Consider the following 17,249-nt stretch of genomic DNA (forward strand, 5'->3'; position numbering starts at 1 on the left):
TGTTGATGACTTGGTTCATCTTAACCTCTAGAGTTCTTCCCAATTCTTACTCCTTCCTCAGGATCCCAGACCTTTTACAAACTCCTTTTCTTCACTCCCTGCCTTCAGCAGGTGAAGTAGTGCAATCCCCACTTTCCAGAAGTCAACACACCAAAGAACACATGGCCTAGAAGAGTAGCCACCAGGTTGGGAATTCCTAATTTCTAGAATCGTTGCCAGCATGACCTACTTTTCCTGAGCCCTTACGAGTTAGTTCTGGGGCTACTCGGGGAGTCATATTTGTCTACAATTAGATCTTTTACACTGAAGTGAGATGAAAGGCAAAGTGATTTAATTCATATGGAGATCAGCTGGAGTTGCTTCTGACTGGAGAGGAACATGGTATTGAAATTTTGGGGAGATTGTACACCTGAAATTTATATTAAAAAAAAGACACCTTGGAAATTTTATCCTACTGAAAAACCTTCTCTCTTAGAAAGTGATTTTAACTTTTTATAAGTGATTCAAAGAAGGTGGTTCTCAGGAAATGTTCTATTTCTGTAGCCTGGAATTAATTTCAAGTATAAACATCTTTGCCAAGTGGAGGAACAATTGGTTCTATTTATGTGTTTTGCTGACCATAAAACTGACATCCCTCCACACAGAGACATGTTTCCGTCCCCCTCGTAGAAAGATCACGGTTGGAAAAGTGTTAAAGAGTAGGTTGTTTTAAATGATACAATACATAATTGTTAAGATGGAGGGTTTGAGCTGAGACCACTGAAAAGTTAAAATCTATAGGAAGAGTCGATCCTTACCTCATGTTTCCTCCTTGGCACTCCCTTTCTTCCGGTCATCTCTCATACTTGTAAATGTTCATGAAAACATGTTTGTAGAGTATTTGAAGTGTGTTTTCTTGTATCATCGTTCAAAGTGTTTGCTGTGGGTCACATTTTGATCATGGAAGTTCATTTTCCAAAGCATCTTCACACGGAGGCTGCAAAGTGAGGAGGATATCTTGGAAATCGGATCATTTTATTTTCATTTTGGGGGAAAAAAAAACATGCAAGTTTCAAATACACTGCATTTTCTTGGAATCCTCATTTCACCCTTGTTTTTATTAGTCAGGGCTCAGCCTTCCCAAAGTGCTTGTGGCACAGATATAAAATTGTAACGTATAATGCAGATTCACTGAAAGTATGCATTGGCTTCCCTTCCTTTATAGAGATCTTCCATGGTCTGGACACCCTCACCGTGATGGGCATCGCATTTGCAGCATTTGTGATCGGAGCACTCCTGACAGGGGCCTTGTGGTACATCTATTCTCACACAGGTGAGTGTGACTGTCAGATAGTAGTTGCTGTGAATCCTGTATGTCTGCCACACAGGCGACCTTTCAGGGTTTCGTTGCATGAATGGATGGACTGACGAATGAGAGAGAAAGTTCATCCCCACCATTTGCACATGAATGTATTTGGCATAAATGGGGTTTTGCAAAAATACAGTGTGCCTGAAGCATCATTAGAAAAGGAATGTTCAAGGGTGCCTGGGTGGCTCAGTCGGTTAAGCATCCAACTTTAGCTCAGGTCACTATCTCTCCCTTTGTGGGTTCAAGCCCCTCGTCGGGCTCTGTGCTGGTGGCTCAGAACCTGGAGCCTGCTTCAGATTCTGTGTCTCAGTGTTTCTCTGCCCCTTCCCTGCTAGTGCACTCGCTCACTCACTCTTTCTCTCTCTCTATCTCTCTCTCTCTCAAAACTAAACATTTAAAAAAAAAAGAAAGTAAGTAAAGAAAAGGAATGTTCAAACTATGTTAATTGCAATTGAAATGTTGGTCAAGTTTAGCTACTAATAAAGCTATTTTGTGGTTAGGGTTGAATTAAAGACAATTAATGTAGACAAACCAGAAATACAAACCCTTCCCTCAAAGCTAAACACTTCAGTGCAGACATATGAATGGGCAGGAAGTGAAAAAGGAAGCGAAGATTTTATTATCCTCTCTGCCAAGATGTTGCGCACTGCCCACCAGAATCCCCAGTCTCGGTGGCTTACACCAGAATTTCTTGACCCTTTTAAAACCCATGCCATGCCCTCTTTGATAAGCATAAATTTCTCGTGTCTTTCTTCTATAAAATTGTTTAAATTTTTAAAATATATTTTCATGAGGGGCACCTGGGTGGCTCAGTTGGTTGAGTATCTGACTTCAGCTCAGGTCATGATCTCACAGTCCATGAGTTCGAGCCCTGTGTCGGGCTCTGTGCTAACAGCTCAGAGCCTGGAGCCTGCTTCAGATTCTGTGTCTCCCTCTCTCTGCCCCTCCCCTGCTCATGCTCTGTCTCAAAAATAAATTTAAAAAAAAAAAAGTTAAAATATATTTTCATGATTTGCAAACAAATAAAAATGGTGAAACAAGGTACTTTGTTTTCAAGCTGTGCTCCTCCTTCCCCCAAATTCTGATATGCCACACCCCCCCCCCCTTTCCCCTTCCCCTCAATCCCAAGGTTGAAACATTCTGGCCTGAACAGAGAACCTGTTCTGACCCCAGTACAGAATGCAGGCCTGGCAAGGGGCGAGGCTAGTGCGATAGGGGAGAAACAAATGGACCTTCCTTCTGTTGCTTCTTTCTTAGTTTCCTTGCAGATAGACATAGGAAAGAAAGACATCCATTTTGGGGTATGTCTAGAGAGCTACTTAGGCTTATGTGTCCTTGGATACTTTGAGTTTATACTATGAACCTAGGTAAATTGTGCTTGATTGATCAGCCCGAGGCCAGTGGCAGGTCCAGCCTTTCTATTTAGAATTTCATTGATTTTCCATTGAACGAATGAGCACCATGATCTTTGGCCTTACTGTGGGCCATTCAACCAGACAAGCTAAAAAGATGACTGCTTTAAAGGGAGACGAAGCACAGAAGGGCATTTTGAGAAGTCACCTCTTAATCCCTAAGCAGAATTTTTACTTCAAATACTGCATCCCCTGGCTGAGATATTTTAGATTATGGCCGAAGGAGATCAGATCCATTTGTGCCTAGCATGGAAAGTCACACAATCCAAAGCAAAAGCTTAGGAGTTGTGATAGTGGAGCTTTGAGTCCTCAAACTATTGTTCCCAATTGGAGATGTTTGAGTGAGGTATATATCATGTGAGAGAGAAAATGAGACTCTTAATCCTAAATGTAATGATTCTAAGAATATACAAACCCCTGGGAATCAATTTAGGCATATTCTTCCTCATGAACAGTTCATATAAGCACCAGAAGGGACGGCTTTTAGCAGAGTAGTATTTTAGAGTAAGTAATGTGTCAGAGGTGTACTGACATGTTCAGATCTCATGCTAGCAGTTCCTTTTAATCTTTCCCAATCTCCTGCCTGGCTGTGAGGTTCTAGGGCCGTTGGCAGCTGATGCTGTATTTTGGGAATGAACTTGGAACTACACCAAAAAGACTCTGTCGCCCTGAGGATTTTATATGGGCTGGTTATCCGCCTATGCTTAACATGTGCCTGCTGAGAGCAATGACTGGCCTTGGCCATGGAGCTACACCCTCAACCCTGGAAGTTCATCTCAGGCCGGGTAGGGCCAGACAGCCAGGTCCAGGCAGTATCGGGCTACCACATGGCACTCACTATTGGCACACACCCCACTAAACTCACTCCGATAATCCCAGACTCTTGCGCACAGCCATGGTCACAAACCTGATAAAAAGCAAAGCTTGGTTTTATGGCATTTATTGGTCTGCTCATTAAATTCCAAGGTTTGTCGTTCCTGCTCCCTTCTCCCACAAACCAGACACTGAAGGGGAGGAGTTTTTACATTTTGTTAATATAGAAATAGGTTTGGAAGTAGATTAAAGAAAAACAAAGCCAAAAACCCTTCCTGTTATGGTTTCCAAAGCAATATAAATTACACTGATTTGGAAGTTAAAAGGTTTATAGACACTGTCATTTGGGCTCTAACCCTGCTAGCATCACATATGATACAGCTTCAGAATGACTTTTTATTAAAAGCTGTAGCCTCTGGTTCATTTTAAAGACTTCTCATAAGGAAAACCAACATCATATAAGTGTGAAAAAGGCCCACTTCAGAACCCAGTCGTACTATCCTGTCCAGAACTCCTTCAGTTTCCTACCTGGATCAGCTAGCAGCAAGGTTAGATGAAAAGAGATTCTAATGCAGTAGTCAATGGAGAGAGGTGTATACACAGACTCAATGCATTCAACATCCACAATAGTCTAAGCTGTGAAACTCAGACCTTGTATGGTATATTTGGGGGTTCAAGCAGCATCTGCCTCTGTGTCAAAAACAGCCCCTAATTCAGACCAATTCTTTTTATGTTCTTCATTTCCATCCAAGCACAGAGCACCAAACCAAGTCATGTGTTTGAATTGTGGATACATACTTCCATACCTGGAACATGTGTTAGTCCAAAAAAGCTGGGTCCGTCCTCTGTCATATCACAGCTTTGGGCGCCATAAGCAATACCTCCTGAGGGCTATATTAACTCTGGAAAACTCCATTCCTAAAACTTATATTATCTACTAAGATACCACAAAAAGGAGCAACAGTCAGAAAAGAAATGGTTCTGGAAAGGAACCATAGAATCTTCATGCTTCTGCGAGTCTAGCTAGTGCAGGAGCCCCAAACTTGTAGTTCTTAAAGGTCCCAAAAATCATATGCAGAATTGTATCTGTCATTTTTTTGATGTGAGGGGCAAAAGTATTTACTTTTATTTTTTAGTAAAACTTCTTAGCCCTATTACAGTAACATATGCACATAGCTTAAAGACTGAAATAGTTCTACAAGACTTATTAGAAGAACATGAGCCCCCTACTGCCCCACTCCCTTTTCTTGCTCCTCAGAGCACCATTCCTGACTCTTAGCTGATTGTTTTGGACATTAATCTATATATTGAAATAATAGAAGTATAGTATTGCAACTTCTTGACCTAACAGCTTTAGGCTTTTTCTTTCAACAATGGAAAATGATAATTCAGTTCTTTGTCATCACTGTGTCCCAATTATACATTCATGCCCCTGATTGTCCCCCAGCCCTACCATCCTCTTAACAGAATTATAGTCAAATTTTGGGTAGATCAGTATTTATTGTTTATATTATAACTACCTAAATGCTAATCACAATTTAGCTATGTAGTATATTATTGTTTCTCCTGCATGATTTTTAATTTTCCCTAGAATTGATGATTATCTCTCCCCTCCTTCCCCACATTAGTTTTGTTTTTTAACCCCTTTTTAATGTTATTATTTATTTATTATTTGAGAGAGCAAGACTGCTCACATGAGCAGGGGAGGGGCAGAGAGAGAGAGAGAGAGAGAGAGAGAATGAATCCCAAGCAGGCTCCACACTCAGCACAGAGTGTGATATGCAGGGCTCCAATCCATGACCCTGGGATCATGACCTGAGCCCAAGCCAGGCGTCAGATGTTCAACTGTCTGAGCCACCCAGGCAGCAGGCTTAGTTTTCTGTACGCTTCTCACTAATTCATCTGTTGACCCTCTGCCAGTTGTCTCAGTCTCTTCTGAATGCATTCAGACAACAGTATTCCACTGATTCATTTTCTTCACTAAATCTTTCCCGGAGCCTTTTTACCTGTTCATGTCTGAACTGGCTGCCCTCTGTATTGGACACTGTTGTCTTCTTGTATTCCTTCACTACTGTTCTGGGAATTTCCTGCACCTTGGGAGTTTTGAATGGCCTGTGTCATTCATTCCATGTCTTCTCCTCCGTTGTTGAAAGGGTACATAAGAAGTAAATGTTTGTCACACCTTGCATATCTGAAAATATCCTCAGTTTATACAAACACTTGGTGGACAGCTTGGCAAGGTACAGAATTTTAGGTCATAAATAATTTTTCTTTAGAATCTTAGAAGCACTCCTCATTGACCTTTGGCTCTGAAGATTGCTTTTGGGAAACTCAGAGCCATTCAAATTGCTGGCTTGTTTTGTTTGTTTTGTTTTCTGGGAGAAATTTTACAATGACAGTCCTTGACTTAGGTGGATTTCATACATTATGGAGCTCTTTCAGTCTAGAAATTAATGTCTTCCAGCACTGAGATTTTTGGAATCATTTGTTTTTACTCCTATTTTCTCTGTTCTCTCATTCTAGAAATCATTATAAAGATGAACCTCTTGAATGGTTCCCCAATTTTCCTTTCTTTTCTGTTTTCTACTTTTTTCCTTAATTTTCAAAGAGATTTCGTCATCTTTATCTTTTCATTTCCTACTGAATTTTTAACTACTGCATTCAAATGTTTCAATTCCAAGACATTTTTCCTATGAATTAAAAATATATATCTTATTCCTACGGGTGTAATATCTTATCCCTCTGAAAATATTAATATAGGATTATTTAAGAATGAGTAAGTTTTGAGGATATAGATGGGATATACTGATTGTGAACTTCCCTTAGGGTGATCTGGCTGCCTTTTATTGAGTAACTCCTAATAATTCATCTTTGGATCTTTCCTCTTGAGGTTTCCTCACCAGGTTTTCTATAAAATAGGTTTTCTTATTTTCTTCCTGGGGAGTGCAGGTCTGGCTGTCAGAGTTCTAGGCACCACAACATCCAACCTACAGGACATTCATTTAATCTTCCTCTTTGAGTTGGGTTCTCTGCTCTCAGCTGTCCTGGTGTTGTTCACTCCTGGAAACCTCAGTTTCATATTCTGGAGAGTAAACTTCCTGTCTCCCTCCCAGATGAGGATGGGCAGGGTCCCACTCCACAGGGTAAAGAAGGGGATCTAGAAAAATCTCACTGCTGCTTATACAGCAGCAGTCAGTCAACCCTAGTGCTTGCAGCCTCAAGTTTGCCGTCTTTGCGAGTAACTGGTGCTACCATTTCCTGAATTTTTGAGGGTTCTGTACTACAACTTGGTTGTTGCTCATCTGTTCTTACTGTTGGCTTAGGTTCTGGCTCTCTTAAATCTGCTACATCACTTACTACTCACCCATTTCTTCACCAGCTTTCAATATTTTATTGATGTTGTCGCCACTCCTGCTTTTCTTTTTTTCTTTCTTGTAGGTTGATGCCTTTTAAAAATCTGTAAAGTGTCAGGGCACCTGGGTGGCTCAGTCAATTAAGTGACCAACTCTTGATCTCAGCTCAGGTCATGATGTCATGGTCTCATAGGTTCGAGCCTCACATCAGGCTCTGCACGCTGACTGTGCATGGAACCTGTTTGGGATTCTCTCTCTCCCTCTCTTTCTGCCCCTCTCCCGCTCTCTCTCTGTCTCAAAATAAATAAAGAAACTTTAAAAATAAAATCTGTACAGTGTCATTTTGGTGAGATTTTTCTCTTGGCCTCCGTGTAGGTTGTCATTGTGCACCAATGTCTCAGTCTCTTGATATCCTAATTGGAATTATTTCACTATCTCACCCCTGTAAGAAGAGTGAACTAGATTGTGTTTAGTTTAGAGAAGTATTCAGTCACTGTTTATCGTTTCCAAAATTGAGCCTCCCCATTCTCCAAGCTAAAAGACCTTCCTTTTGCAGACAAAACTGTGCAGGAGGGTGGGTTAGAGGTTGTCATCATTTATCTTTACTTTATGTAACTTGCCTTTGTGGCCACTGAACAGAATGTACTCACAGTGTGATGATAATAAGAGGAAGAAGAGAGGAAGACGGAAGAGGGCAGGGGTCCGGGGCGAGGCTGCCCTCCATGTGTGTCTCTGTACAGCCCTGGGACTTGAAGATCTAGTTTGTTCAACTGCTAGTCTTGTTACCTTACTATGAACCACGTCCCTTTAGTAAACATAGACGTGACCCCTTCTGCCCAGGGTCATTGGCGGTGAGAGCACTTAAGCAAGAATGCATGTGAAAAGTCTTATGAACTCCCAAGTCCTACAAAAATGTAAGATAATGAACGTTTCTCAGATATGTAGGCAGAACAAAAATCTAAGAGTGGAAGGAATGCTGCATTCCACAGAGCAATATAAAATGCTGAGGTCTCAAAGTAGGCATGCCTGTCCCAATCCCTCAGGTTTCTGTTCAGCAGTCCTCAGTTGAACATACCATGTGTTCTTAAAGTGAAAGTCAAGCACCTACTTAGGTTTACCTGAGTCAGGTAAGAGCTTTTAATTAGGAGCATCTCTAGGGGTTTCAAATGTTTCCAGAAGTCTGAAGTTTCTTCAGGCTCCCAAGTTTAGTCCAGGTGCAGAGAGAAGCAGCAGAAAGACAGGTGTGACTAAGGTAGGGGGCAAGAGGCTGAGTCCCAGGGATCAGGAAGATGCAGCTGGAACAGATGGGAGCCCTGGTACGACTGTAAAGAAGGCAGGAATCCACTCTCGGCACCCATGTGCTCAGGTTAAGTTAAAGTAAAATAAGCCACAGAAAACCAAAATGTGGGGGCAAATAGGTTGGCTGTACTGCAGGAATACAGAAAGAAAATGATAGGCAGGACATTTTGAAGGGTTTTAATTCCTGCCTTGGAACCTCTCCCCCCTTCCTCATAAATTATAACAACATCAGACGTACCCCTCCTGATGAGTTTCGCCTGCAGAAGGAAAATCTTTTAGCTCGGAGAGTGGAGACGGACCATTTTTGGAAATGATAAATAATGAATAAACATTTCTATAAACTAAAGGTAGTCTATCTAGTTCACTATCCTTACGGGAGCAAGCTTGTAAAATAATTACAATTAGGATATCAGGAGGTTGAGACATTGACTGGTCCATAATTACAACCAACACATAGGCCTTGCAGACAGTATCTTTTTCTTTCCAGCATCAAGTAATATTAAAGCTAAGCCATCCCCAGGCATATGGTTTTCAATCCAATGCTTAAGTGTCTTCCAAGAAAGAGATTCCATAAATTCCCCTTATAACTAACCAATCCCCATAATCAGCAAGTTCTTTTCTCTGTGACCTAAATCCTTAGTGCTACCATTTAAACTCATTTCCTCATGTTCTGCCCTCAAGAGAGATAAAGCACAGCTGTCTGCTCTTCTTTATAATAATCCTCTTTGGGTGATATTTGCAAACATTCTCTTTTGGGCTAAATAATTGAGATTCCTCTCACCTTTCTTTAAAATTCTTCTGTTGTTGTTTCCCCGTGGAGCCTCTCCAAGTTATTCACATCTTTCTGAGATGAAGTTTCTTCCCCAGGACCTGCCATGCTGCAAGATGCAGAGATAAGAATCCAGTTGTAAAGTAGACTGCCAAAGAGGTGGCAGGAAATCAGATCTGGACAACTCCATGCCAAGCTAAAGAAATAAAACAGATTATCCCTTAAGAAATATATTTTTCTGTTTCTGAAAGCATCTCTGGCAACATCTTGGCTCAGCCACAGGCAAATATGTGAACTGGATGGAATTATTTCTAATACACCCTCTTCCAAAGGCCTCCTCCTCTACTGTCCTTCCTCCCCACATCTCTCTTCCTTAGTGGGGTTTGAAATTTTAGGAGCAAAGCGTGAAGACTGAACACATTTCTCCTGATGGCCAACTATGATGTTCATGAGTAAGGATCCTTCCTTCAATTCCTTACATTTGCTAAGTGGGCCTATTCTGCTTAGCTCTGGGGTCCTCCCTGCCCTTCTTCTCCGGAAGTAGGGTGGTTGTATTAGTCACCCAAGGGATATGTTACGAGTTAGTGCTCCAAGAAATCAGAGGTCACTGTGATAGAGAGCAGAAAGCCAAAGGGCCCATCTCAGAAAACCCAGGGGAACTCCATTGGCTTTTTAAGCAGAAGCATCTGCACATCAGACTTTTGTTTCTCAGGGTGACTGTTTCTGTCGCACCACTTTCATCTGACAACAAAAAATCCTTGTCGTAATTTGTCAGAAGGTGAAAACTTTTGGGGCGCCTGGGTGGCTCAGTCAGTTAAGTCTCCGACTTTGGCTCAGGTCATGATCTCGCAACTTGTGACTTTGAGCCCCGCGTTGGGCTCTGTGCTGACAGCTCAGAGCCTGGAGCCTGGCTCAGATTCTGTGTCTCCCTCTCTTTCTGCCCCTCCCCCACTCATGCTTGCTCGCTCACTCGCTCTCTCAAAAATAAATAAACATTAAAAAAAAATTTTTTAAAGAAGGTAAAAGCTTTTAACAACGTGAGAGAAATCTCATCCATGTGAAAATAGCCACCACAGTAGGAGAAGGTATTTTTAATATTTCTAAAAACAGTACTTTCAGTATTTCTGAGCAGATTCTCAGACAAAGATTCTCCTTGGCTTGGCACATTATTGGCTCAAAGTCAGTAGATTGGCTTTTTTTTTTCCTCATTTTTTTTCCTGAAGTATAGCCGACACACAGTGTCACATTAGGTCAGGTGTCCAGCATAGTGATTCCACAAGTCTGTATGTTTTGCAACGTTCACCACAGGTGTAGCTACTTCGAGGTCAGTAGATAATTAGGTTAAGTTGACTTGTCCACCGTGGTGAAATACATCCTGCAATCTTGAGAGGAGAGGGGGCTTCTTTGTTTGGCTTTGCTTGAGTTTTCATTTTAGACAGTGTTTTGCGTTAGCACAAGAGTTTCCAAAACTGGAAGCTGAAAGACCTTTTTAATGGGCACTGATTAAAATCAACTGGCATGCCAACAAATTACATTCAGCAAACAGACATCAGAAAGCAAGTACTCATACTTCCTGGGCAGGGAGTAGTATTGGCACTTTTCCTGACTCTGAATAATCAAGCCCGTGTCCAATTCTGGATGAGACAGACTTGCTCACTGTCAATAAATGAGGCAAGGCCACCTTGCTTTAGCTGCTATCAGGCTGAACAAATGAAGTCCAGGTGAGCCAAAAAGGGAAGGTGGAGTGTTGATTCCTGCTGCTTTTCTTTTTAAATGGAGAAAAGTGTTGCAAAAATGTGCTTCATGCACGGCCCCATCAGTCCTTCTAATAGCATAACAATGCAGCTGGGTGTGGATCAACATGTGGGTTTAAGGGAGCTGAATTTTTAAAGTATATCACAAGTTGTTTGGGTCCCTGGAGGCTATGGGTTTTTTGTTTGTTTGGGGGTTTTTGTTTTGTTTTGTTTTTTTGACATCAGAATAGCTAAGAGATTTGATTTCCTTCTAGAAATAAGCTCCCACTCTGGGGAAAGTGAATTTCTGGCAGAAAGTCACTGTCATGGAGGCAAACTTCTCCAGATCTTTAATTACATACATACATGAAGGGCAGAGGGTAATGCTGGGGAACGTCCAAAATATAGATTGCCTAAAAAAACCAAGAAGAGTGGAAATACAGTTTCTCTGCCTCTGAGGAATATTGGCCCCCTATCCTCTCTCTATCCCACCAGTCCCGGAAGAAAAGATAATCAGAGGAAAGACAGCACGGGCCAAACAATGCAGCAAGCACACAAATGCCCTGAGGTTGATGCAAAAATGTGTGCTGTAGTTGTGTGGTTTGTAAAATGGGTGACAGGGGAAGCTGTAACCAGACGCGAAGGCACGAACGGGTTCTACATTTTGCAGAGCTGCTCTTTTGGCAGAGTCCTTTGAGGGGCCCCAGAAAGGGAATGGAAGTAACAGGCTGAGATCCCGCCCTTGAGGAGTCGAGCCTTTGCTCTGTGTGTTTTGTTTTAATGAAGCAGGCAGAGGGTTGCTTATCTCTCTGGCTGATAGCTGTGTATTTCAGCAGGACCGGGAAAGAGGAGGCTCATTCATAAACAGAGCTGGCCCTCTGGGGCTTCCAACATTAGAAGAGGGCGACTGCTGACCAGAAGATTTTTAAGTTTATGCTCTGACTTTTCAGAGAAAATGCAGTGTTTTTCATTGGAGAGCATTGATCCCTTTTCCCTACACAGAGCCATTTTTTGAGGGCTGCCCTGAGACCAGTTTCGCTGAAGAAAAGACTTCACTCTAGGGCCTTTTGCAAGTGCTAAATGCAAACCATGTGTGTGGGTGACCCAGGGTTTCCTCCTCCTCCAAAGCATTGCACATTTGGCACAAGGAATGGGTTTAGCTAAAATTCAGTGGGATGTGTAATGAAAAGTGGGATGCGTAATGAAAAGTGGGATGCTTAATGTGTTAGGAGATATTCTCACTGCACCCCCAGTGAACTGCAGGATGGAGGAGGTTGTTCCCAGGCAACCACAGTTCCCTGTGTGCCAACAGCTAAACTCCTTTCCCAAAAGGTTTTTCCAAGAGCAGGCTTGTCCTGCCTCCATTTCTCAGCTGGGTTGTGTTCATGGGCCGCACAGCACTTGGCTGTGCTGTAGCTCGGGCAAAATCTAGGCTCACCACCCCCATTTTGAGCAAGTATATTCAGAAAAAGGCCCCCGTACTACAGACCTCTCTCAGTACAGTTTAAAGGTCTCACCCTCTTGGGGTGCCCGGGTTGGCTCAGTCAGTTACGTGACTTGGTCTCAGGTCATGGTGTCATGGTTTGGGGGTTTGAGCCCCCTGTCAGGCTCTGTGCTGACAGCTCAGAGCCCGGAGCCTGCTTCCGAGTCTGTGTCTCTCTCTCTCTCTCTCTCTCTCTCTCTCTCTCTCTCTCTGCCCTTCCCCTGCTCGTGCTCTCTCTGTGTCTCTCAAAAATAAATTAATGTTAAAACTTTTTTTTTTTTTAATAAAATAAATAAATAAATAAATAAATAAATAAATAAATAAAGGTCTCATCCTCCAAACCTGACTGTATCTTTATGAGAAGAGATAGGCTGTGTGTCCCGAATACAGGGGCTGGTCAGTTGGTACCAATGGTGGCGGTTTCTTCAAAGGTCCTGGGCACTGAAATCCCAGGGATTTATTGTCATCTGTCAGAGTCTTAGCCACTAACACTGCCTATCATAGGTCAGCTTGTAAACAGTTCTCTTTTCACCAGGCAAAACAAAACACCAACAAACAGGACCACTTTCTGTGTAAGGCCTGGTCTACCTGCTTCTGCCCCCGGAGGAGAGAAACATCAGAACAGCAAAGGGGGGGAAATAACTGGCCTTGTCACGGATGCGCACACGTAACACGCGTGTTTCTTCGTCCCTTTTCTTCATTAACCGCAGGGCAGACGGCAGGAAGGCAGCAAGTGCCCACCTCCCCGCCGGCCTCGGAGAACAGCAGCGCGGCGCACAGCATCGGCAGCACGCAGAGCACGCCCTGCTCCAGCAGCAGCGCAGCCTAGCTCCCCGCCTCCGCCCGGAGGGGACTGGCGGCCTCCCGCCCGCCCCGCGTGTCCGCGCCGGAAGGCAGCAGCGCGGTGCCATTGCGGAGAGAGAGTGAATTCCAACACGCAGGCCACCTGTTGTATTCCTCCCCCGCCCAGGGCTAATACACGTGTGTCCCCTGGGCTTCTGTAACACACTAGAACTCCTGTGAGAAAGCCAAGGTGGTGGCCTTCTCCACCAGCCCCGCCCGGGCTTGGGGGTTTTCAATGTGAAACACGTGCCAGTTTTCAAAATGCTGCTTTGTCCAGGTAAGACTGTCCATAATTTGGGGCCCCGAGATTTACCCTGACTCGAGGAGTTGGTGAGAGGATGATAACCAGACAGTAGGACCAGTGAGGAGATATGGCCAAAGAGCCTTGTATAACTGAACCAAGATGTATAACACAAGAAATACTTCAAGATTTTCTCAGTGTGTTCCTCCGTGTCTAATTTGCACCTTCTGGATGCACACTTCTCACTTTGCTGTCACACCCTCTGGGGGCTGATGTTGTCCGCTTGATGGGTGCCGCCCTCAGGGACTGCACCCTGACACACATCGCAACGACATTCCTTTCTAGGGTAGGGCCCTGGGCCAAAACCAGTGCTGATAACCTTACCTGCTCCCCCCTGTCCCACACTCGCACACCGACTGCAAAAATGTCTTAATGCAAAGTTTGTATTGCTTCATAAGCATATAGAAATAGAAAATGGCCAAAATCTGGGACTGCATGTTTGTCCCCATTTATGACATTGCGTTCTGAGAAAAATTATAAATTGGGGCAAATTTAGTTTTAAAGTTGGAGAGGAATTTGCACAGTAATATATATGCAAGTACAGGTATAGACCATGTCATCTGGCACATTTGTTTTCTCCGTTGGAAAAGGGAAAATTCATTCCCCTTTTTAAAAGACCCTGTGTCTTCAGAGTTGCAACTTAAGTGTATTTGGGAGAATTAGTGTTTCCACTCAAAACGTGTCAACCTTGTTAATAGACCCTTTTGTGAAAAACGAAGCTCTTGTTTGTGCAAATGCACGGCAGATCCTGTTGGTTTCTGGTTGGTTATCTGAACAGTGTCACCGATTCTGCCAAGAAAGTGCTGAGATCTGGAAAAGGGCACTCGTGTGGACTGCTTTAGTTCTCTTGCCTTAAATATATTCCAACCTCAAAAAAGGATTTGAGATGGATTTCATTAAAATGGAATAATATCATGCCACTTTGCAGCTAAAATAAGCTCAACTGATAGTCTGTGTTAAAAAAGAAGGCCGAGGAAAGTTGCCATGCCAATTCATTTACTACTGAGAATAGCTTCGTTGCAAAGAAATATTCATCTTCTTCCAGAATTCTCCCCCAAATGACTCCAAATCCTACAGAAAGAACAGGCTAGCTTCTACTCCAAAATATTCATAAGTGAATCTCACTGCCCTTAAAATAAGGAAGTTGTGCCTGGTTCTCTGAATGGAACCCTAAAGACCTGAGGGCAGTGTCTGTCAGCCCACAAGTAGGTGGAGATACTGACAGTCATTGATATGATACTGATCTGTCATGTTGGTCACTGATATGATAGACATATCATCCAATCATAGAATAATACTCTGATTTGATAAGTATAGATATTCAATCTGCATAATATTAACCAGAACAGATTACTTGAGGGCTAAGATTTCCAGGCTGCCTGCATTGATTTATTGAAAATTTTGCAGATTTCCACATACAAATGAAGATACGAGATTAGAGAATTGATTTCCTTCAGTTAATTTTTTAACATAAGGGTATCAGAGTGGAGGACCTAGATTATGCTACCTGTGTTTGAAAATAATGCGCTTTGCCTAACCTTCAGCAGAATGTATTGTTTTAGCATATTCTATGTATAAAAAAGTTTAAAGATGTCTTCAAAGAAGACTAGAGTCTTTAAGTCACATATAGCTATATTTTACTACAAAAATGTGTGTATAAAGATATATTTAAGTGTTTTAGATAAATTTAAATTACTCCATATGAAATGTTTAATTTCAGTTACTGTGAATTCTTTTGATCAGTTCTTTGCTGTTTAAAAAACCCTTTCCATCCTCTTAAAAACAAAATCATCTATTAAGAGGTATTAAACAGATCTAATTCTTTAGATGGACAGGGTTAAAACCTTTTGTGATGATTATATTTAAATGTATATTTTTGAGAGAGATGCTACATTGCCAATGATTTTATAAATAATTTAAAATTAATTTACAAATTTATGGATGCAAACCAAAAGATTTTAAAAGAAAGAGAAGGAAAAAAAATCACCTTTTAATTGTTTGGGTCTTACTGTCAGAAGTATTATTCAGATCAAGAAATCTGTGTTGATAATAAACCCAGTCCCATGTTCACTGGAGAGTGAATGTCATTAATTAAGTATCTCAGAAATGTTTCTAAAAAATGTTTTTTTAAAAAAAGTGTTCTCTCCCCAGTTTTGTATTACAGCATTTCTAATCACTTCATACTTCACAGTTTCAATACAAAGTACAAGCTCTAGTTTATAACAAGTTCTGCAAGTTTCCTTAAAGCTGTTGTTATATTCCAGTTAAATGCTTCTGTCTACAAAGTCTTTCGTTACTTCTGCCGGCTACACTCTAATTCACAGAGATCATTTTTGTTGTGTTTGACCAAGCCAAAGCTATTGTTGAAATGCTCCAAACTCCCCAGGCAGAGTGTCTGTGGGATACCTTATAGCTTTTCACCATGTGGTGTTCACCAGCAGTTCCTCTGTTTTTAAAGCCAGAGGTGTCTTCTGTCTGAGCTGCTTCTAGAGCATTGTCTACACAAACAAACAAAAATGGTCTTTTCCTTGTCTGTGATAAGACTGTAAACCCATGTTCTGTGTGTGTTCTGTAGGGGGCGTGGTTGTGAGTGTGTGGGGGGGGGTGCGCACATGCGTGCTGGTCATTTCGTACAGTAACTACCTCATGGTGTGAGTGATGGTTGTGGTAACAGAGCACATTTGGTTGGGCGAATTGTGTGTGTGTGACCTTTTTCCTGTTTGTGTTATCTGGGGGTTGTTCATGAAACTGACAGATGTTTTTCTAAAAAGGACTATTATCAGTTTCCAAAAACAATGCTTGTTTCTTCTGGGTTTTCCTGAGTGAGCCTGATTTTGTTGCTGTGTTTCATCTATCAGGGTAAAAAGAGTACCCTTAAAATCCCTGTGGCCAGTTTGAACACCCCTGTTGTATTCTTTTCTCTGTTCAATGTGTTGGCTATTTTATGAACATGCTTAGATGTATAGTTTTGATAACCACAGTTTTAAGTCCTTTATCTGTGCATAATAAAAAAGATACATATCAATTTATTAACGTGTGTCTTGTTTTATCATCATTAAATTCTACCCTCAGGATGACATAACTTTTTCCTTGTGACTTTGTTCTAAATGTATCATCTGCTCCAACTGTGTTGGTGAGGAGTCGGGAGGGAAAAGGCTAAGAGAAAACCCTAGCTCAGTAGAACAGAGGGAAAGAATGGACAGACCTGAGGAAGTAGACAGCGGGAGCTGTCTCTGTTCTTGGAAAAACATGGTGGGAGACCCAGAAGTGGATGTCGGCCCCTGAATCCATTCCTGGCCTTTCTGTCCATCTCCTAGAGCCAAGGAATGGGAAAATATGTATTTGGATCTCCAAATACCTCAGTGTTGCTTCCAGCATTCTCTATGGATATGGCACTACCACCACCACCTTTTAGCTGCCCAAGCCAGAAATCTGGAAGTCTAATTTGACTCCTCTCTGGCTTCCCATGAATTAATAAGTCCAAGTTTATTGAACCTCTAGAGTATCTCTTTCTCCAAATCACCTGCTTATTTCTACTCCTGCTGCTGTTACCCAGAATCCAAGGCCCATTATCTCTTAAACTGAATTACTGCAGGGACACCTGGGTGGCTCAGTTGGTTAAGCGTCCAATTTCAACTCAGGTCATGATCTCACAGTTTGTGGGTTCGAGCCCTACATCAGGCTCTGTGCTGACAGCTCAGAACCTGGAGCCTGCTTCAGATTCTGTGTCTCTCTCTGTTTCCCTCTGCCCCTCTTCCCCTTGCACTCTGTCTCTCTCAAAAATAAACTTAAAAAAATTTTTTTTAAAAACTGAATTACTGCAACAGCCTAACTGGTATGCAGACTTCAGATTTGCTACCCCCTAATTCTTTCTCCACTATGCAACCAAAAGAAA

The 17,249-nt window shown here is 42.2% G+C and overlaps 1 protein-coding gene across 3 annotated transcripts in view; it reads left to right on the forward strand.

The window, feature by feature from the left end:
- TGFBR3 (transforming growth factor beta receptor 3) overlaps nucleotides 1–16,383 on the forward strand; it is a 207,702-nt gene extending 191,319 nt beyond the window's left edge. For 2 of the 3 annotated variants that reach the window (XM_053892606.1, XM_053892601.1), the window contains 2 exons: nucleotides 1,205–1,312; nucleotides 12,921–16,383. In XM_053892606.1, coding sequence (XP_053748581.1) covers nucleotides 1,205–1,312; nucleotides 12,921–13,039 — 227 coding nt within the window. In that variant the 3' untranslated portion in view covers nucleotides 13,040–16,383. Of the gene's footprint in view, nucleotides 1–1,204; nucleotides 1,313–12,745; nucleotides 12,864–12,920 lie in introns of those variants that run through there. The other variant, XM_053892608.1, reaches the window with a different exon arrangement.
- The last annotated feature ends 866 nt before the right edge of the window (nucleotides 16,384–17,249 follow it).

This window comes from Panthera pardus, unplaced genomic scaffold (assembly GCF_024362965.1).
Source record: "Panthera pardus isolate Hobbes unplaced genomic scaffold, ASM2436296v1 HiC_scaffold_11, whole genome shotgun sequence".
Classification (NCBI taxonomy): Eukaryota; Metazoa; Chordata; class Mammalia; order Carnivora; family Felidae; genus Panthera; species Panthera pardus.